The sequence below is a fragment of the Engraulis encrasicolus genome, unplaced genomic scaffold, assembly GCF_034702125.1.
Source record: "Engraulis encrasicolus isolate BLACKSEA-1 unplaced genomic scaffold, IST_EnEncr_1.0 scaffold_345_np1212, whole genome shotgun sequence".
Taxonomy (NCBI): domain Eukaryota; kingdom Metazoa; phylum Chordata; class Actinopteri; order Clupeiformes; family Engraulidae; genus Engraulis; species Engraulis encrasicolus.
The window spans coordinates 25,001-42,500 of NW_026945638.1; the positions used below are offsets into that span (position 1 = coordinate 25,001).

General features: G+C 50.8%; 1 protein-coding gene and 25 non-coding genes across 26 annotated transcripts in view; 25 read left to right on the plus strand and 1 right to left on the minus strand.

The window, feature by feature from the left end:
* LOC134443623 (protein FAM133-like) overlaps positions 1 to 4,231 on the minus strand; it is a gene marked incomplete at its 3' end in the record, with an annotated part of 9,386 nt that extends 5,155 nt beyond the window's left edge. Inside the window, exons 1-3 of the mRNA XM_063193302.1 lie at positions 4,156 to 4,231; positions 3,866 to 3,928; positions 1,128 to 1,195 (exon numbers count right to left, since the gene is read on the minus strand). Coding sequence (XP_063049372.1) covers positions 1,128 to 1,195; positions 3,866 to 3,928; positions 4,156 to 4,231 — 207 coding nt within the window. The remainder of the gene's footprint in view (positions 1 to 1,127; positions 1,196 to 3,865; positions 3,929 to 4,155) is intronic.
* Positions 4,232 to 11,895: 7,664 nt separating this feature from the next.
* On the plus strand, positions 11,896 to 11,977 carry trnal-aag (transfer RNA leucine (anticodon AAG)). Its single transcript has one exon. It is a non-coding gene; the product is annotated as a tRNA-Leu (tRNA).
* Positions 11,978 to 12,073: 96 nt separating this feature from the next.
* trnag-ucc (transfer RNA glycine (anticodon UCC)) lies at positions 12,074 to 12,145 on the plus strand. Its single transcript has one exon. It is a non-coding gene; the product is annotated as a tRNA-Gly (tRNA).
* Positions 12,146 to 12,348: 203 nt separating this feature from the next.
* Positions 12,349 to 12,430, plus strand: trnal-uag (transfer RNA leucine (anticodon UAG)). The gene has a single exon. It is a non-coding gene; the product is annotated as a tRNA-Leu (tRNA).
* Positions 12,431 to 12,526: 96 nt separating this feature from the next.
* Positions 12,527 to 12,598, plus strand: trnag-ucc (transfer RNA glycine (anticodon UCC)). Its single transcript has one exon. It is a non-coding gene; the product is annotated as a tRNA-Gly (tRNA).
* Positions 12,599 to 12,773: 175 nt separating this feature from the next.
* Positions 12,774 to 12,855, plus strand: trnal-aag (transfer RNA leucine (anticodon AAG)). Its single transcript has one exon. It is a non-coding gene; the product is annotated as a tRNA-Leu (tRNA).
* A 170-nt stretch (positions 12,856 to 13,025) lies between these two features.
* trnal-aag (transfer RNA leucine (anticodon AAG)) lies at positions 13,026 to 13,107 on the plus strand. Its single transcript has one exon. It is a non-coding gene; the product is annotated as a tRNA-Leu (tRNA).
* A 96-nt stretch (positions 13,108 to 13,203) lies between these two features.
* Positions 13,204 to 13,275, plus strand: trnag-ucc (transfer RNA glycine (anticodon UCC)). The gene has a single exon. It is a non-coding gene; the product is annotated as a tRNA-Gly (tRNA).
* Positions 13,276 to 13,478: 203 nt separating this feature from the next.
* Positions 13,479 to 13,560, plus strand: trnal-uag (transfer RNA leucine (anticodon UAG)). Its single transcript has one exon. It is a non-coding gene; the product is annotated as a tRNA-Leu (tRNA).
* A 96-nt stretch (positions 13,561 to 13,656) lies between these two features.
* trnag-ucc (transfer RNA glycine (anticodon UCC)) lies at positions 13,657 to 13,728 on the plus strand. The gene has a single exon. It is a non-coding gene; the product is annotated as a tRNA-Gly (tRNA).
* Positions 13,729 to 13,903: 175 nt separating this feature from the next.
* Positions 13,904 to 13,985, plus strand: trnal-aag (transfer RNA leucine (anticodon AAG)). Its single transcript has one exon. It is a non-coding gene; the product is annotated as a tRNA-Leu (tRNA).
* A 170-nt stretch (positions 13,986 to 14,155) lies between these two features.
* On the plus strand, positions 14,156 to 14,237 carry trnal-aag (transfer RNA leucine (anticodon AAG)). The gene has a single exon. It is a non-coding gene; the product is annotated as a tRNA-Leu (tRNA).
* Positions 14,238 to 14,333: 96 nt separating this feature from the next.
* On the plus strand, positions 14,334 to 14,405 carry trnag-ucc (transfer RNA glycine (anticodon UCC)). Its single transcript has one exon. It is a non-coding gene; the product is annotated as a tRNA-Gly (tRNA).
* A 203-nt stretch (positions 14,406 to 14,608) lies between these two features.
* trnal-uag (transfer RNA leucine (anticodon UAG)) lies at positions 14,609 to 14,690 on the plus strand. The gene has a single exon. It is a non-coding gene; the product is annotated as a tRNA-Leu (tRNA).
* Positions 14,691 to 14,786: 96 nt separating this feature from the next.
* trnag-ucc (transfer RNA glycine (anticodon UCC)) lies at positions 14,787 to 14,858 on the plus strand. The gene has a single exon. It is a non-coding gene; the product is annotated as a tRNA-Gly (tRNA).
* A 175-nt stretch (positions 14,859 to 15,033) lies between these two features.
* On the plus strand, positions 15,034 to 15,115 carry trnal-aag (transfer RNA leucine (anticodon AAG)). The gene has a single exon. It is a non-coding gene; the product is annotated as a tRNA-Leu (tRNA).
* Positions 15,116 to 15,285: 170 nt separating this feature from the next.
* trnal-aag (transfer RNA leucine (anticodon AAG)) lies at positions 15,286 to 15,367 on the plus strand. The gene has a single exon. It is a non-coding gene; the product is annotated as a tRNA-Leu (tRNA).
* Positions 15,368 to 15,463: 96 nt separating this feature from the next.
* trnag-ucc (transfer RNA glycine (anticodon UCC)) lies at positions 15,464 to 15,535 on the plus strand. The gene has a single exon. It is a non-coding gene; the product is annotated as a tRNA-Gly (tRNA).
* A 203-nt stretch (positions 15,536 to 15,738) lies between these two features.
* trnal-uag (transfer RNA leucine (anticodon UAG)) lies at positions 15,739 to 15,820 on the plus strand. Its single transcript has one exon. It is a non-coding gene; the product is annotated as a tRNA-Leu (tRNA).
* A 96-nt stretch (positions 15,821 to 15,916) lies between these two features.
* On the plus strand, positions 15,917 to 15,988 carry trnag-ucc (transfer RNA glycine (anticodon UCC)). Its single transcript has one exon. It is a non-coding gene; the product is annotated as a tRNA-Gly (tRNA).
* Positions 15,989 to 16,163: 175 nt separating this feature from the next.
* trnal-aag (transfer RNA leucine (anticodon AAG)) lies at positions 16,164 to 16,245 on the plus strand. The gene has a single exon. It is a non-coding gene; the product is annotated as a tRNA-Leu (tRNA).
* A 170-nt stretch (positions 16,246 to 16,415) lies between these two features.
* On the plus strand, positions 16,416 to 16,497 carry trnal-aag (transfer RNA leucine (anticodon AAG)). The gene has a single exon. It is a non-coding gene; the product is annotated as a tRNA-Leu (tRNA).
* A 96-nt stretch (positions 16,498 to 16,593) lies between these two features.
* trnag-ucc (transfer RNA glycine (anticodon UCC)) lies at positions 16,594 to 16,665 on the plus strand. Its single transcript has one exon. It is a non-coding gene; the product is annotated as a tRNA-Gly (tRNA).
* A 203-nt stretch (positions 16,666 to 16,868) lies between these two features.
* trnal-uag (transfer RNA leucine (anticodon UAG)) lies at positions 16,869 to 16,950 on the plus strand. Its single transcript has one exon. It is a non-coding gene; the product is annotated as a tRNA-Leu (tRNA).
* A 96-nt stretch (positions 16,951 to 17,046) lies between these two features.
* Positions 17,047 to 17,118, plus strand: trnag-ucc (transfer RNA glycine (anticodon UCC)). Its single transcript has one exon. It is a non-coding gene; the product is annotated as a tRNA-Gly (tRNA).
* A 175-nt stretch (positions 17,119 to 17,293) lies between these two features.
* On the plus strand, positions 17,294 to 17,375 carry trnal-aag (transfer RNA leucine (anticodon AAG)). Its single transcript has one exon. It is a non-coding gene; the product is annotated as a tRNA-Leu (tRNA).
* Positions 17,376 to 17,500: the final 125 nt, after the last annotated feature.

The window sequence follows — 17,500 nt, forward strand, 5'->3', positions numbered from 1 at the left end:
AACATATCTGATATAGCGACAACACACACAACACACAACACTTAACACACAACACACACACACACACACACACACACACAACACACACACTAGTAGTGAAGTTGCTTGTTGTTTTGAATGTATGACCACTCAAAATTCTTACAACTAACTTATAATATCTAACTTTTCCACAGTGTTGAATGATATCTGCAATTGTTGAAAACCCATTATTCATGATTTTTTTCTAGTTTATTAAGTTCGTGCATTTGTTTACCATCGAATACGTTACAGGGGGATAAATATTGAGCTCAGAAACTGCTATGCCAAAAAGATACAACTTTTTACAGGGCCCAGCATTGTCCATAATGTCTTTTCGATAGTGGGCTGTTTGTTGGTTATTGTGGCAAGTTACGATTTAAAACCTTGTAAGTCACCGTAGAATTTTGACCTAGCTATTGGGGACAACTATGATTCCACACAACAATAACAACAAACGATGCCGTTCCTTCGGCTACACTTAACTACTTCTACTACTACAGAATTAGAGAGTAATATTTACTGCAGGGGTACAGAAGAATAATGATCATCGTATACCAAGCCACGGATATTTTAAATACGATCACCAAACACGAACACAAACACAAAAACAAGCATACACAGTTCATAACAAAGTGCCACTATGACTTGAAAGCTAGCTTTAGCCTCTACTATACCAGTCGTCTGCGATATTATTTGACACACAAAACGTCGAGGAGCAGTGTTTGCATTACCACATCAGCCTTTGTAAAAATGATACCGTCCATAACACCTACACATTTTAAACATGTGACACCATTATTTACTTATTGAATCTGGTGTCATTTGATATGATGGACGAATGGCGTGAGTAGCAGTGCAGCCTGGCGACGGTTAACTACGGAGTTCTCAATAATCCATTTTGGCATATAAAGATGTATATACTGAATTACAAACGTGTATAACCTCTTCGCTATGAAATAAATCCTGTTATGACAATACGTGTAACAACTTGTAGGCGGTCTCTGTTCCTAGCGGTCTCCCCTCACTGTTTCCTTGCTCTCAAAGTTTGCTCTCTCGCTAGCAAACTCTGACTTTACTTTATTCTGATTGGCTGAACCGAACTAGTCTACCTCGTAAATGCGGCAAAATATCCCCCAGTGGCCAGAGGGTGGCACGATGGCATCCGTAGTTGTACGAACTAACAGTTTGAAAATGAAATGGGAAAAGTTAAAGAGTGTAATTCTGAAACTATAGGAGACTACCGCGAAGCGGCCAGGCATGTATAGGTTTGTAGAGCTGTGACAGCAATGAAAAATGCAGCATTTGCCCCGTCATGCAAATCATTAATATCATTTAGTAGTACAACCCTTCGGGTTCAAATCCATTCAGGTGCACCCTAAAATAAAGAAAATAATAGAGGTAAGGTGAAGGAAAGTCACAGCTTTATTGCAACTGCACTTTTCATGTTCTTTACCAAGTGTCATATTACATTTTTTGTGGGGCCATAGACATTGTTGGTTTTCAGTTATCAAGTGCACAACAGATCTATTGCAGGTCATATTAATTGGTATTTGGTTGTTTGATTTGCTTCAATTATTATGCTTTACAATAGTGGAACTGGCTATTGTTTTGCTGCTCTGACGTGTGGTAATGCTGAAAGGTCACTGACGGGATCCCATATATGTATAACCAATGAATATTCAATAACACTCTGTCCTATACATATAGTGGTACTACATCTGTTCACTTCATACATTCAGGTTGCCACCCCAGTGACAAAAGTAGATTATAGTTAATTGAGACAGTGTTGATTTGTTTCTTCTGCTTAGTCTTTCTACATAGAAATATACAATAATACTATGATTCCTACCCATATTACAAAATTATACTTTCTCATTTTTCAGCAGTCTTTATAAACACAGTACAAAAGAATAATACCATTAATGAATAGATTGTGAATAAAATTAATACCTGTACTTTATTTTCTCCTTTTACAAAAGTAGAGGAGTTTCAACATGGAAGGAGAGACCACAGAGTTATGCAATTGACAAGTGCATGTTTATTTAAAGAATAAAATACAAATATGTTTTGTGATCAGCCAAAACGGTTTACTTTGTATCACTTAACGGCAATTATGTGGTTGCAAGGAGCCACTCAGGGAGCACAGATCACACAATCCTTTTGATTTTTTTTTGTTTAAAAGTTGACGACAAAAACCGACACTAAAAACAGTATTTTGTCAAGTCTACCTTTACTTAAAGCTGTCTATACTTTGGGCCGAAAATCCTTTGTGCATTCTTTTTTGGAGTGCAGAGAGTGAGAGTGGACATCCATTTCTCACATCTAATACCAGTTTATTTGCCTCATAATAAGTCTTAAGAGTCTTGCAGCAACTAAAAGATTGAGATGATCAGAACTATACAATACTATTTCCACAAAAAAGTGTTTTATTAACACACATATTCACATCTACTCAAAAGGTCATTGTGTGTGCCCTATCCAGGCCCTCCATCTTGTCCTTGACTCTCAGTAGATCCCCTCTCCTAGTTTTTGGTTCTCCATATCAGCCGTCTGCAGAAAGCATGAACTCACATATATACAGACTCTATACAGATGCCACAGACACAGATCAGCAGTTACAGTACAAGCATCTCCAGGTGTCTGGGACTGTGACACCACTTTAACACTGTCATACATACCAAAGCGGCACAGCTGTGTAATTCCTTCGTTGTGATTCCCACGATGAAGAACCAGCGACATGCTCCTATATTCAAGTTTGTACAATCAAGAGTCCTGCCACCTTTCTATAATTATTTGCAAGACATTTTTTTCTTCTCCATATGTGAGTTTCACAGAAGCAGAGACACATAGAGTTATTCAAAGACCAGTACATGCTTATTTAAGAATGAAATGCAAAATCCAGTATGTTATCATTCAAAACCGTGTGTACTGTGAATCACTTAAGCAAAAGATGTGGTGCAAGGAGTCAATCAGGGAGTTCAGGGCTGGCCACACCCCTCCTGTCGGTTTTAAAAATACGACAGACAACAACTAAAGCACAGTGAGAACAAAGCGACAGGAGTCGCAAACCTCAAGCTATCAGTTTAGAGATTAGACAGTGTTAATTTTGTTATGCGGCCTTCATTCTTCATCAAACTTTCTACGCTTTGGCCGAATTCCTGTGTGCTTTCATGAATGAGTGGCTGAGTGATTGTGACATCCATTTCTCACTTCTAATAAGTGTATTTGCCAAATAATACATTTGAGTTTACGTGAATAAAGCATGGATGATCAGGGACTGTACTATATACCCTTCCCCTAAGCAGGTGTTAATACTCACCACAATTGTCATTATCTAAATCAAAAGTCATTGTGTGTGTGCCACTTCGATCTCAGTAGATTCCCCCTCTCCTATACTTCGGTTCTTCATATCAGCCATCTGCAAAAAGCATTAAAATCACATATACCCAGACACTCAACGAGAGGCACAAAGAGACAAAGACCATATACATGAAGTATCCTTCCAGTGATCTGGTCAGCGACCACAACTTTCATATGTTAATATACTCTGCACATATGTTGGTTTATGCACACACGCACGCACAAACACTCAGCCACACACACACACACACTTGCGGTTATCGCAAGTGTTCATGTGCCCCTGCTCATGTGGAACAACCATGTGTAGCTTTAGAGACAATGTTCCTTCTAGATAATAAACAAGTGTTTTTAAGGTGAAATTATAAATCACTCAGCCCGTCTCCATCCTGCAGAGTCCACCAGTTTGCCAACCTGGATAACAAATAGATTCTAGATAGTGTGTTTGTGGCCCATGTGGGTGTGCCTCTCCTTTCATCCTGGTACCCACCTTCCAACAGGTCACTTGTTCCCCCTTCCGACAGTAGCTTGCGCGTGGGGTACATCCTCAGTCCTGTATTTTACATGAAAGGAAATATAAACCACATTCTGTAGGGCCATGAGCATGTGATTAACTTCTCCAAGCAATGGACGTTGCCCACACCTACCTCAACATGGGCACATCAGGGAGTCGGGAGGTCGTGGGGTGACGTCAACAACATTCATGCCTGATACCAACAGTTATCATCATACTATATTCAAGATTAATACCAGTTTTGCATGCTGTTTAGTAAGACTGACCAGGCCATGGTGGCCTCCTGGTGTCTTTCTCGGGGTTCTTAGGGCCCTCCGCCTTGACCGGCATGAAGATAGTCATGCGTTTTGTTCTCTCCTCAAAATAAATGACTCCTCTCTTGCAGTCCCAGAGTCGATGCTTACTTTACTCAAAATCAAAAACATAGAAATAACCCCACATGATTTCCGCTTACACATAACAAACTCATCAACTTCATAACCTGGAAATTAAACAGCTAAGTCTACAACATTACAAATGACATATGATTGGTTTCAAACGTGCAAGGACATTGGCTTGATTGAAATAAATGAATGGTTGCTCTTAAGTTGTGATATGAGGTCACAATTGCTTGTCCTCACTCTGGTTGCTATATGATATCATCAGTATTACCAAGACACAGGTAGCTCTGCAAAAAGCAACTCTTCCACCCCCACCGGTAGTTTAATGTGCAGTATGTATTGTTATTCTTATGATCCAAGACTGTGTTTCCTTTACCTAAAGGAAATGGTAACGAATTTGAATTATTTTGGGAAAGTTAGGTTTGTTCCAAAATAAAAAACCATTACCATTTGACAAGGCCAAGTCACATCTCCTCCGTAGGTCTACAAATGGAGGGAAATAACAACAACTCAGGGAGCACAGAGCTGGACAGGTCACACCCCCAACCCGTAGGTTTTGAAAATGGACAGACAACAAACAACACAACAAACAACAGAGGAAGTGCAGTGCTGGGACAGATGCGAAAACACTGTTTGTACCAGAGCCCCCTCAGCCAGAACACGTTGCAAACATGATGCTTGCTGTCTTCTGTTACCGCCTCCAAAGACGTGGACGTGGGGTTGGATTTTAGGAGCACAATCTATTTACAACTATTTTGAAAAAATATTATGCAAAAAAAATATTTAAAAGAGTGTTTTTTGGGAGCGTGTCAGCACAGTCCTTACCAAAACAGAGTTGGCACTTAAGTCCTTTGTGGCAATCATTTGACCTTTTTTTGCGTTTCCAGAATGGCAATGACCCAAGTTATAGTACATCACTAAATGCTGTGGTTATGTCATAGTGGTGTAGTACTATGGTAGTTAACTTGTCAATGACTATTACACGTTCCATGGTGGAATGGCTGGGATTATAGGGCTACAGCTAAGGGTTTAAATCTGTATTTACCAGGAAAAAAACCTTGCTGTTGAGATTCTTTATTGCTGCTTTGCAGGATTAGGCGTAGTGGCACATGGTTTAAAACCCCTACAACAGAAAATGTGTTATTCACAGTAGTGTCATGATAAAAAATGACAAAAGGAAATATGGGGTTTTTCAACCACTATTCTGAGGAACACTAGTGTGCTTTTGATAGCATTAGATGAAATTTTTCAACTTCACCTAACAGGTCAAACAACACTTGTGACTATGTGACAGATTTTTTTTCTATGTGTACCAATGGTTATTTGACCCTAAAGTGTAGCACAACAACAAAACCGACAGATGCAGGCAACATGTAGCTTCAGGAGCATGCTCCTTTCTACTCTTCATCATTTCTGAGCAACAGAGACAATGGTGAATATGTGTGTTCATGACTTATCATCAACAAATATTTAATATTTACACAAACAATATTTCAAAACCCCCCCTTTTTTTTTAAAATTTTTTCCCATTTTTCCCCCCAAAAAAACCCGAAAAATTTTTTAAAAAAAAAATTTTTTGGGTTTTTAAAAAAGGGGGCCCCTTTCGGGGGCCCCCCCCAAATCCCCGGGGAAAAAACCGGGGAAAATTTTTTTTTTAAAAAAAAATTTTAAAAAAAAAAAAAAAACCCCCCAAAAGGGGGCCCCCTTAAAAAAACCCCTTTTCCTTTTTAAAAAAAAAATTTTTTTAAAAAAGGGTTTTTTTTTTCCCAAAAAAAACCCAAAAAAAAAAACCCCCAAAATTTTTTTTTTTTAAGTTTTTCCGGCCCCCGGGGGTGGAGCGGGGGGGGGGGGGGGCCCCCCCCCCCCCTTTAAGGGCCCCCCCTTTTTTTTTAAGGGTTTTGAAAAAAAATTTTTTTTTTCAAAAAAAAAATTTTTTTTTAAAACCCCCCCCCCCCCCCAAAAAAAAAACCCCCAAACAAAAAAAAAAAAACCCAAAAAAAAAAAAAGGAAAATTTTTTTCAAAAAAAAAAAGGGAAAAAATTTTTTAAAAATTTTTCAAAAAAAAAAAACCCCCCCCCCAAACTTTTTTTTTTAAAAACAAAAAAACCCAAAAAAGGGTTGGGGAAAAAAAAAAAGGGGAAAAAAATTTTAAAAAAATTTTTTTTAAATTTTTTTTTTTTTTAAAAAAAAAATTTTTAAAATTTTTTTAATTATTAAAAAAACCCAAATTTTTTAAAAAAAAAAAAATTAGGGGAAAAAAAAGTAAAAGGGGTTTGCCAAAAAAAATTTTTGGGGGGGGTTTTGGGGAAATTTTCCCTTTTGGGTTTTTTAATTAAAAAAATTTTTTTTGGCCCGGGCCTTTTTCCCCAAAAAAAAACCCCCCCCCTTTTTTAAAAAAAAAAAAAATTTTTTTAACCCCCCCCCCCCCCCAAAACCCCAAAAAAAAAAACCCCCCCCAAACACAAAAAAAAAACCCCAAAAAATTCCATTTTTTTAAAAAAAAAACCCCCGGGCCCTTTTCCCAAAACAAAAACCCCAAAAAATTTTCCCCCAAAAAAAAAAAAAACCCCCCCCCAAAAACCCCCAACCCCCCCAAAAAACAAAAAAAAAAACCCCCTTTTAAAAATTTTTTTTTAAAAAATTCCCCTTAAAACCCCCCCCCTTTAAAAACCCCCTTTTTTAAAAAATTTTTCCCCCCCCAAAAAAAAAATTTTTTTAAAAAAAAATTTTTTAAACCCCCAAAAAAAAGGGGAAAATTTTGGCAAAAAACCCCCCCCCCTTTTTTTAACCCCTTTTCCCAATTTTTTTTAAATTTTTTTTTTTTGGTTTTTGCCCCCCAAAAAAAACCCCCCTTTTTGGGGGGGTTTTAAATTAAACCAAAAAAATTTTAAAAAAAAAAAAAAACCCCCCCCCCGGGGGGTTTTTAAAAACCCCCCTTTAAAAAGGGGCCCCCCCCCAAAAACCCTTTTTTTTTTCCGGGGGTTTTTAAACAACACCCCCCCAAAAAAAAAACCCCCCCAAAAAAAAGGGGCCCAAGGGCAAAAAACCCTTTCCTTTTTTTGGGGTAAAAAAACCCCCCGGGGGAAAATTTTTTTTTCCCCCCTTTAAAGCCCCCCGGGTTTCCCCCTTTTTTTTCCCCCAAAAAAACCCAAACCCGGAAAAAAAATTTTTAAAGGGCGGGCCCCAAGGGGGGCCGGGTTTCCGGCCCCCCCCCAAAAAGGAAAAAAAAAAAAACCCCCCCCAAAAAAAAAGGGTTCCCCGGGGCCCCCTTTGGGGGGGGCCCCTTCCCCCCTTTTTTCCCCCGGTTTTTTTTCCCCTTCCCCCCGGGGGGTTTTTTTTTGGGGGGGGGAATGGTTTTTTCCCCCCCAAAATTCCCCCGGGGGGGGGGGGTTTTTGGGAAAAACCCCCCCAAAAAATGGAAAAAAAATTTCCCAAAAAACCCCCGGGGGCCCGGGGGGTTTTTTCCCCCCCCCCGGGGCCCCCCCCCCCCCCGGGGCCCCCGGGTTTTTCCCCCCCGGAAATTTTTCCCCCCCCAAACCGGGGGGGGGCCCCCAAAAAGGGGGGGGGGTTCTTTCCCCCCCCCTTAAAGGGGCCCCCCCCTTTTTTTTTGGGGGGAAAATTGGTTCCCCTTTTTTCCCCTGGGGGGGGGGGGTTTTTGGGGTTTTCCCCCCCAAAAAGGGCCCCGGAAAAAAAATTTTTTAAATTTTTTTAAACCCCCCCCAAAACCCCCCCTTTGGGGCCCCCCGGGGCCCCCCCTTTCGGTGGGGGGGGGGGGGGGGTTTTTTTTTTCCCCCCGGGGGGGGGTTTCCAAAAAGGGGGGGGTTGGGGGCCCCCCCCCGGGGGGTTTCCCAACCAAGGGGGGGGGGAAAAAAAAACCCCCCTTTTCCCCGGCCCCCAAAAGGGGGAAAAAGGCCCCCAAACCAGGCCCCTTTCCCCCCCGGGGGCCCCAGGGAAATTGCCCCCAACCCCGGGGGGGAAGGGGGGGTTTTTTTCCGGGGGGGGGTTTAAAACCCCCCCCCCCCGGGGGGAACCCCCCTTTTTCCCCAAAAAAGGGGGGTTTTTTTCCCCCCGGGGGGGGGGGGGGTTTAAAGGGTGGGGGGCCCCCCCGGGGCCCCTTTTTTCCCCCCCCCCCTTCCGGTTTTCCCCCCCCCCCTTCCAAAAGGGTTTTCCCAAAAAAGGGGTTTAAAAACCCCTTTTTTTTTGGGGGGTTTTTTTGGGGGCCCCCCCGGAAATTGGGGGTTAAACCCCCCAAGGGGTTTTTTTTTTGGGGGGGTTTGGGGTTTTTGGGGGGAAATTCCCCCCCGGGGGGGGGCCCCTCCCAAAAAAAACCCCCCCCCCCCCCCGGGGGGGGGAAGGGTTTCCGCCCCGGCCCTTTTTTTTGGGGGGGGAAAAGGGGGTTTCCCCCCCTTTGGGGGGTTGGGGGGTTTTTTTTTTCCCCCCCCGGGGGCCCCCCCAAATTCCTTAAAAGGGAACCCCCCCGGGGGGAAAACCCCCCCCGGGGGCCCCTTGGGGGGGGGGCCCCCGGGCCCCCCAAAACCCCCCCCGGGGGAAAGGGGGGGGCCCCGGGGGCCCCCGGGGGGGGGGGGCCCCCCCCCCCCTTCCCCGGGGTTTTCCCCCCCAAACCCCCTTTCCCCCCCCCAAAGGAAAATTTAAAAGGGCCCAAAATTTTTAAAGGGGGGGGGTTTGGGGGGTTTTTTTAAAATTGAGGGGGGGGTTTTGGGGGCCCCACCCTTTGGGGGGTTTTTTCCGGTTTTTCCCCCCCGGGGGAAACCCCCCCGGGGGGTTTTGGTTTAACCCCCGGGGGGGGGAAAAAAAAGGGGGGGGGGCCCCCCAACCGGGGGGTTTTTTTTTTGGGGGGGTTTTCCCCCCCCGGGAGGGGCCCCCCCCCCCGGGGGGGGAAAAACCCTTGCGCTGGGGGGGGGGCCCCTTTCCCCCCGGGGGTTTTCCCCTTTTTTTAAATTTCCCCCCAAAGGGGCCCAAAAAGGCCCTTCCCCCCCCCCCCCCCGGGGGGGGTTTTTTAAAATTTAAAAGGGGGGGGGGTTTTTAACCCTTTTTTTGGTTCCCCCCGGGGGGGGGGTTCCCCCCCCCCCGGGGGTTTCCCCCCCAAACCTTCAAAAAATTGGGGCCCAATTCCCCCCCCCCGGGTTTTTTTTTTCCTTAGCGGGGTTAAAAAAGGGGGGGGTTTTTTTTTTTTGGGGGGGCCCCCCGGGGGCCCCCCCTTTTAAAAAATTTTTTTTTTTTTTCCCCCCCGGGGGGGTTTTCCCCGGGCCCCTTTTTTTTTAAAAAAGGGTTTTGGGGCCCCCCCCCCGGGGCCCCCCCAAAAGGGGGGAAACCCCCCTTTGGGGGTTTTGGGGCCCACCGGGGGGGGCCCCCTTTTCGGTTTTTGGGGTTTGGGCCCCCCAAAAAAAATTTTTTTGGGGGGGGGGTTTTCAATTTTTTGGGGGGGGGCCCCCCCCACCCCCCCCCCTTTTTGGGGGGGGGGGGAAAAAAGGGGAAGGGGGAAAACCCGGGGGGGGGGAAGGGGGGGGCCCCCCCTTTTTCCCCCCGGGGTTTTCCCCCCAAAATTTTTTAAAACCCCGGGGAAAAAAGGGGGGGGTTGGGGAAAAAAGGCCCCGGGAGGGCCCCCCGGGAAGTTTTTTAAAAAAAGGGTTGGGGGGGGAAAACCCCCCAGGGGGGGGGGGGTTTTTTTTTTTTGGGTTTTTTTTCCCCCCCCCCGGGGGGGGGGGCCCCCGGGTTTTGGGGGTTTTTTTTTTAAAAGGGGGGGCCCCCAATTCTCCCCCCAAATTTTTGGTTTTGGGGGGGCCCCCCCCGGGGCCCCCCCCTTTTTTGGGGAAAAGGGAAAAAAGGGGGTTTAAACCCCCCGGCCCCGGGGGGTTTTTTTCCCCTTCCCCCCCCAAAAAGGGGGAAACCCCCCCCGGGGCCTTTTTTTTGGGGTTTTGGGGGGGGGTTTTAAAAGGGGGGGCCCCCCTTTGGCCCCGGGGGCCGGGGGGGTTTGGGGGGAAAACCCCCCTTTGGGGGGGGGGGCCCAGGGTTGGGGAAATTTTTTTTCCCCCGGGGGGTTTTCCCCCCCCAAACCCCCGGGGGTTTTTTAAAGGGGCCCCCCCCTTTTTCCCCCCCAAAAAAATTTTTTGGGGGGCCCCCCCCCCCCTTTTGGGGGGTTGGGGGCCCCCCCCCCCCTTTTTTGGGGGGCGGGGGGTTTCCCCCTGGGGTTGGGAAAAAAATTTTTTGGGGGGGGGGGCCCCCCCCCAATTTTCCCACCCCCCAAAGGGGGGGGGAAAAACCCCCGGGGGTTGGGGGTTTTTTTTTGGTCCCCCCCCAAATTAGGGGCCCCCCCCAAACCCGGGGGGGGGGGCCCCCCCCCCCTTGGGGCCCCCCCCTTTTTTAAACCCCCCCCCCCGGGGGGGGAAACCCCCCCCCGGGCTTCCCCCCCAAAAAGCCCCCCTTTTTCCCTGGGGGTTTTTTTAAAATTTTTTTTGGGCTTTGGGGGGGGGGGGGGTTTTTGGGGGGCCCCCGGTTAAAGGGGGGGAAAAAAAAAACCCGGGTTTAAATTTTTGGGTTTTTTTTTAAAAAATTCCCCCGGGGGGGGTGGGTTTTTTTTTCCCCCCCCTTGGGCCCTTTCCCCCCCGGGTTTTTTGGGCCAAATTTTTCCCCCCCCCCCAAAAAAACCCCCCCAAAAACCCCCCCCCCTTTTCCCCGGGGGGTTTGGGGGGGGGTTTGGTTTTGGGGGGTTTTACCCCCCCCCCCTTTTTCCCCCCCCCTTTTTTTTGGGGGTTTTTTGGGGCGGGGGAAAAATTTTTTTCCCCCCCTTTTTTTGGGGGGGTTTTTCCCCCCCCCAAAGGTTTCAAAAAAAACCCCCAAAACCCCCCCGGGGCCCTTGGGGGGTTTTTTTCCCCCCCCTTTTTTTTTTGGGGGGGTTTGGGGGGTTGGGCCCCCCGGGGGGGGGGCCCCCCCCGGGGGGGGGGTTTTGGGAAACCCCCCCGGGGTTTTCCCCCCGGGCCCGGGGCCCCCCCAAAACCCCCCGGGGAAAAAAAAGGGGGGGGGGGGGTTTTTTGAAATTTTTTTGGGGGGGGGGGCCCCCCGGGCCCTTCCGGCCCCCCCCGGGGGCCCCCCCCCGGGGGTTTTTTCCCCCCCCAAATTCCAAAAAAAGGGGGTTTTTTTTTTTGGGAAAAACCCCCTTTGGGGCCCCCCAAAAACCCCCCCAAAAAAAAGGGGGCCCCCTTTTCCCCTTTAAAGGGTTTTTGGGCGTTTTTTTTAAAAAAAGGGGGGGTAAGGGGGGGGGTTTTTTGGGCTTTTTTTTTTCCGTTTCCCCCCCCCTTTTTTTTTTCCCCCCCCCCCGGGGGGGGGGGGTTTTTTTTCCCCCCCGCTTTTTTTTTTGGGGGGGGAAAAAAACCCCTTTTGGCCCCTTTCCCCCCCCCTTTTTTTTGGGGGAAAAAACCCCCCCCCCCTTTTTTGGGGGGAAGGGTTTGGGGGGGCCCAATTTTTTAAAAAGGGGGGGTTTTTTTCCCCCCGGGGGTTTTGTTTGGGGGAAAAGGCCCTTTTGGCCCTTTTTTTTTGGGGGGGGGCCCCATTTTTAAGGGGGTTTGGTGGTCAGCCACCGAGCGGTCACAGCTTGCCTCTGCGATCGGTGGTAGCGTGGCCGAGCGGTCTAAGGCGCTGGATTAAGGCTCCAGTCTCTTCGGGGGCGTGGGTTCGAATCCCACCGCTGCCAGCGGGTGAGTGGTTTACCCGCCTCCCTGACCCCTTTCCTCCTAGCTGGGCTGCAAGCAGATATCCACCTGAGGCCCACGGGGGTCATAGAGAGCAGGCGTTGGTGGTATAGTGGTGAGCATAGCTGCCTTCCAAGCAGTTGACCCGGGTTCGATTCCCGGCCAACGCAGCCTTATCCAGGTGATAACCGCTGCGCTGCCCAGACTCGCATTCCGGAGGACTCTGCGCACACATAGATGCGCTTGGAAAGATTTGTCACCAGGGGCTTTTGCTGGAAGACTCCATCACCACCTTAGCCAGTGGACTCGAAGCGCAAGCCTGCGATCTAAACCTGCACCATGGCGATGCGTCCTTTTTACCCTCGACCAGGGTGGTAGCGTGGCCGAGCGGTCTAAGGCGCTGGATTTAGGCTCCAGTCTCTTCGGGGGCGTGGGTTCGAATCCCACCGCTGCCATTGAAAGCGGCTCTTTACCCTACAGCTTTCAGCCTGTCAGAATGTGTTGCCAAATGTAGCTGCAATTCCTGCAAAAGTCCCCTTGGCTTCTGCCAGGCGTTGGTGGTATAGTGGTTAGCATAGCTGCCTTCCAAGCAGTTGACCCGGGTTCGATTCCCGGCCAACGCAGGCTTCTTGTGGCCCTAAAGCCTTCTCCGAGCCTTCCTGCTCGTGAGAACACTCGTGACCTACAAGCACTCGTGACCCACGTCCTTGTGACTGCCAATGCGAGCCGTAAGTCGCGTGTCGGGTCCTTAGCTGGTCGGAGAAATGGCTGGATTGCTGTTCCGTGCCCCTGTAGCAAGGTAGCGTGGCCGAGCGGTCTAAGGCGCTGGATTAAGGCTCCAGTCTCTTCGGGGGCGTGGGTTCGAATCCCACCGCTGCCAGTGGAAGTGCTTCTTTGGCCTCAGGCTTTCCTCCCTGTCAAATATGCGCTTGCACGGTCTCGACCACAAACTGACGAATTGCTAATAGGCAGGCACTCACCCGAGGCTCCTATGGCCGGGCCTTTGCGTGGTCAGCCACCGAGCGGTCACAGCTTGCCTCTGCGATCGGTGGTAGCGTGGCCGAGCGGTCTAAGGCGCTGGATTAAGGCTCCAGTCTCTTCGGGGGCGTGGGTTCAAATCCCACCGCTGCCAGCGGGTGAGTGGTTTACCCGCCTCCCTGACCCCTTTCCTCCTAGCTGGGCTGCAAGCAGATATCCACCTGAGGCCCACGGGGGTCATAGAGAGCAGGCGTTGGTGGTATAGTGGTGAGCATAGCTGCCTTCCAAGCAGTTGACCCGGGTTCGATTCCCGGCCAACGCAGCCTTATCCAGGTGATAACCGCTGCGCTGCCCAGACTCGCATTCCGGAGGACTCTGCGCACACATAGATGCGCTTGGAAAGATTTGTCACCAGGGGCTTTTGCTGGAAGACTCCATCACCACCTTAGCCAGTGGACTCGAAGCGCAAGCCTGCGATCTAAACCTGCACCATGGCGATGCGTCCTTTTTACCCTCGACCAGGGTGGTAGCGTGGCCGAGCGGTCTAAGGCGCTGGATTTAGGCTCCAGTCTCTTCGGGGGCGTGGGTTCGAATCCCACCGCTGCCATTGAAAGCGGCTCTTTACCCTACAGCTTTCAGCCTGTCAGAATGTGTTGCCAAATGTAGCTGCAATTCCTGCAAAAGTCCCCTTGGCTTCTGCCAGGCGTTGGTGGTATAGTGGTTAGCATAGCTGCCTTCCAAGCAGTTGACCCGGGTTCGATTCCCGGCCAACGCAGGCTTCTTGTGGCCCTAAAGCCTTCTCCGAGCCTTCCTGCTCGTGAGAACACTCGTGACCTACAAGCACTCGTGACCCACGTCCTTGTGACTGCCAATGCGAGCCGTAAGTCGCGTGTCGGGTCCTTAGCTGGTCGGAGAAATGGCTGGATTGCTGTTCCGTGCCCCTGTAGCAAGGTAGCGTGGCCGAGCGGTCTAAGGCGCTGGATTAAGGCTCCAGTCTCTTCGGGGGCGTGGGTTCGAATCCCACCGCTGCCAGTGGAAGTGCTTCTTTGGCCTCAGGCTTTCCTCCCTGTCAAATATGCGCTTGCACGGTCTCGACCACAAACTGACGAATTGCTAATAGGCAGGCACTCACCCGAGGCTCCTATGGCCGGGCCTTTGCGTGGTCAGCCACCGAGCGGTCACAGCTTGCCTCTGCGATCGGTGGTAGCGTGGCCGAGCGGTCTAAGGCGCTGGATTAAGGCTCCAGTCTCTTCGGGGGCGTGGGTTCAAATCCCACCGCTGCCAGCGGGTGAGTGGTTTACCCGCCTCCCTGACCCCTTTCCTCCTAGCTGGGCTGCAAGCAGATATCCACCTGAGGCCCACGGGGGTCATAGAGAGCAGGCGTTGGTGGTATAGTGGTGAGCATAGCTGCCTTCCAAGCAGTTGACCCGGGTTCGATTCCCGGCCAACGCAGCCTTATCCAGGTGATAACCGCTGCGCTGCCCAGACTCGCATTCCGGAGGACTCTGCGCACACATAGATGCGCTTGGAAAGATTTGTCACCAGGGGCTTTTGCTGGAAGACTCCATCACCACCTTAGCCAGTGGACTCGAAGCGCAAGCCTGCGATCTAAACCTGCACCATGGCGATGCGTCCTTTTTACCCTCGACCAGGGTGGTAGCGTGGCCGAGCGGTCTAAGGCGCTGGATTTAGGCTCCAGTCTCTTCGGGGGCGTGGGTTCGAATCCCACCGCTGCCATTGAAAGCGGCTCTTTACCCTACAGCTTTCAGCCTGTCAGAATGTGTTGCCAAATGTAGCTGCAATTCCTGCAAAAGTCCCCTTGGCTTCTGCCAGGCGTTGGTGGTATAGTGGTTAGCATAGCTGCCTTCCAAGCAGTTGACCCGGGTTCGATTCCCGGCCAACGCAGGCTTCTTGTGGCCCTAAAGCCTTCTCCGAGCCTTCCTGCTCGTGAGAACACTCGTGACCTACAAGCACTCGTGACCCACGTCCTTGTGACTGCCAATGCGAGCCGTAAGTCGCGTGTCGGGTCCTTAGCTGGTCGGAGAAATGGCTGGATTGCTGTTCCGTGCCCCTGTAGCAAGGTAGCGTGGCCGAGCGGTCTAAGGCGCTGGATTAAGGCTCCAGTCTCTTCGGGGGCGTGGGTTCGAATCCCACCGCTGCCAGTGGAAGTGCTTCTTTGGCCTCAGGCTTTCCTCCCTGTCAAATATGCGCTTGCACGGTCTCGACCACAAACTGACGAATTGCTAATAGGCAGGCACTCACCCGAGGCTCCTATGGCCGGGCCTTTGCGTGGTCAGCCACCGAGCGGTCACAGCTTGCCTCTGCGATCGGTGGTAGCGTGGCCGAGCGGTCTAAGGCGCTGGATTAAGGCTCCAGTCTCTTCGGGGGCGTGGGTTCAAATCCCACCGCTGCCAGCGGGTGAGTGGTTTACCCGCCTCCCTGACCCCTTTCCTCCTAGCTGGGCTGCAAGCAGATATCCACCTGAGGCCCACGGGGGTCATAGAGAGCAGGCGTTGGTGGTATAGTGGTGAGCATAGCTGCCTTCCAAGCAGTTGACCCGGGTTCGATTCCCGGCCAACGCAGCCTTATCCAGGTGATAACCGCTGCGCTGCCCAGACTCGCATTCCGGAGGACTCTGCGCACACATAGATGCGCTTGGAAAGATTTGTCACCAGGGGCTTTTGCTGGAAGACTCCATCACCACCTTAGCCAGTGGACTCGAAGCGCAAGCCTGCGATCTAAACCTGCACCATGGCGATGCGTCCTTTTTACCCTCGACCAGGGTGGTAGCGTGGCCGAGCGGTCTAAGGCGCTGGATTTAGGCTCCAGTCTCTTCGGGGGCGTGGGTTCGAATCCCACCGCTGCCATTGAAAGCGGCTCTTTACCCTACAGCTTTCAGCCTGTCAGAATGTGTTGCCAAATGTAGCTGCAATTCCTGCAAAAGTCCCCTTGGCTTCTGCCAGGCGTTGGTGGTATAGTGGTTAGCATAGCTGCCTTCCAAGCAGTTGACCCGGGTTCGATTCCCGGCCAACGCAGGCTTCTTGTGGTGCTAAAGCCTTCTCCGAGCCTTCCTGCTCGTGAGAACACTCGTGACCTACAAGCACTCGTGACCCACGTCCTTGTGACTGCCAATGCGAGCCGTAAGTCGCGTGTCGGGTCCTTAGCTGGTCGGAGAAATGGCTGGATTGCTGTTCCGTGCCTCTGTAGCAAGGTAGCGTGGCCGAGCGGTCTAAGGCGCTGGATTAAGGCTCCAGTCTCTTCGGGGGCGTGGGTTCGAATCCCACCGCTGCCAGTGGAAGTGCTTCTTTGGCCTCAGGCTTTCCTCCCTGTCAAATATGCGCTTGCACGGTCTCGACCACAAACTGATGAATTGCTAATAGGCAGGCACTCACCCGAGGCTCCTTTGTCCGGGCCTTTGCGTGGTCAGCCACCGAGCGGTCACAGCTTGCCTCTGCGATCGGTGGTAGCGTGGCCGAGCGGTCTAAGGCGCTGGATTAAGGCTCCAGTCTCTTCGGGGGCGTGGGTTCAAATCCCACCGCTGCCAGCGGGTGAGTGGTTTACCCGCCTCCCTGACCCCTTTCCTCCTAGCTGGGCTGCAAGCAGATATCCACCTGAGGCCCACGGGGGTCATAGAGAGCAGGCGTTGGTGGTATAGTGGTGAGCATAGCTGCCTTCCAAGCAGTTGACCCGGGTTCGATTCCCGGCCAACGCAGCCTTATCCAGGTGATAACCGCTGCGCTGCCCAGACTCGCATTCCGGAGGACTCTGCGCACACATAGATGCACTTGGAAAGATTTGTCACTAGGGGCTTTTGCTGGAAGACTCCATCACCACCTTAGCCAGTGGACTCGAAGCGCAAGCCTGCGATCTAAACCTGCACCATGGCGATGCGTCCTTTTTACCCTCGACCAGGGTGGTAGCGTGGCCGAGCGGTCTAAGGCGCTGGATTTAGGCTCCAGTCTCTTCGGGGGCGTGGGTTCGAATCCCACCGCTGCCATTGAAAGCGGCTCTTTACCCTACAGCTTTCAGCCTGTCAGAATGTGTTGCCAAATGTAGCGGAAATTGCTGCAAAAGTCCCCTTGGCTTCTGCCAGGCGTTGGTGGTATAGTGGTTAGCATAGCTGCCTTCCAAGCAGTTGACCCGGGTTCGATTCCCGGCCAACGCAGGCTTCTTGTGGTGCTAAAGCCTTCTCCGAGCCTTCCTGCTCGTGAGAACACTCGTGACCTACAAGCACTCGTGACCCACGTCCTTGTGACTGCCAATGCGAGCCGTAAGTCGCGTGTCGGGTCCTTAGCTGGTCGGAGAAATGGCTGGATTGCTGTTCCGTGCCTCTGTAGCAAGGTAGCGTGGCCGAGCGGTCTAAGGCGCTGGATTAAGGCTCCAGTCTCTTCGGGGGCGTGGGTTCGAATCCCACCGCTGCCAGTGGAAGTGCTTCTTTGGCCTCAGGCTTTCCTCCCTGTCAAATATGCGCTTGCACGGTCTCGACCACAAACTGACGAATTGCTAATAGGCAGGCACTCACCCGAGGCTCCTATGGCCGGGCCTTT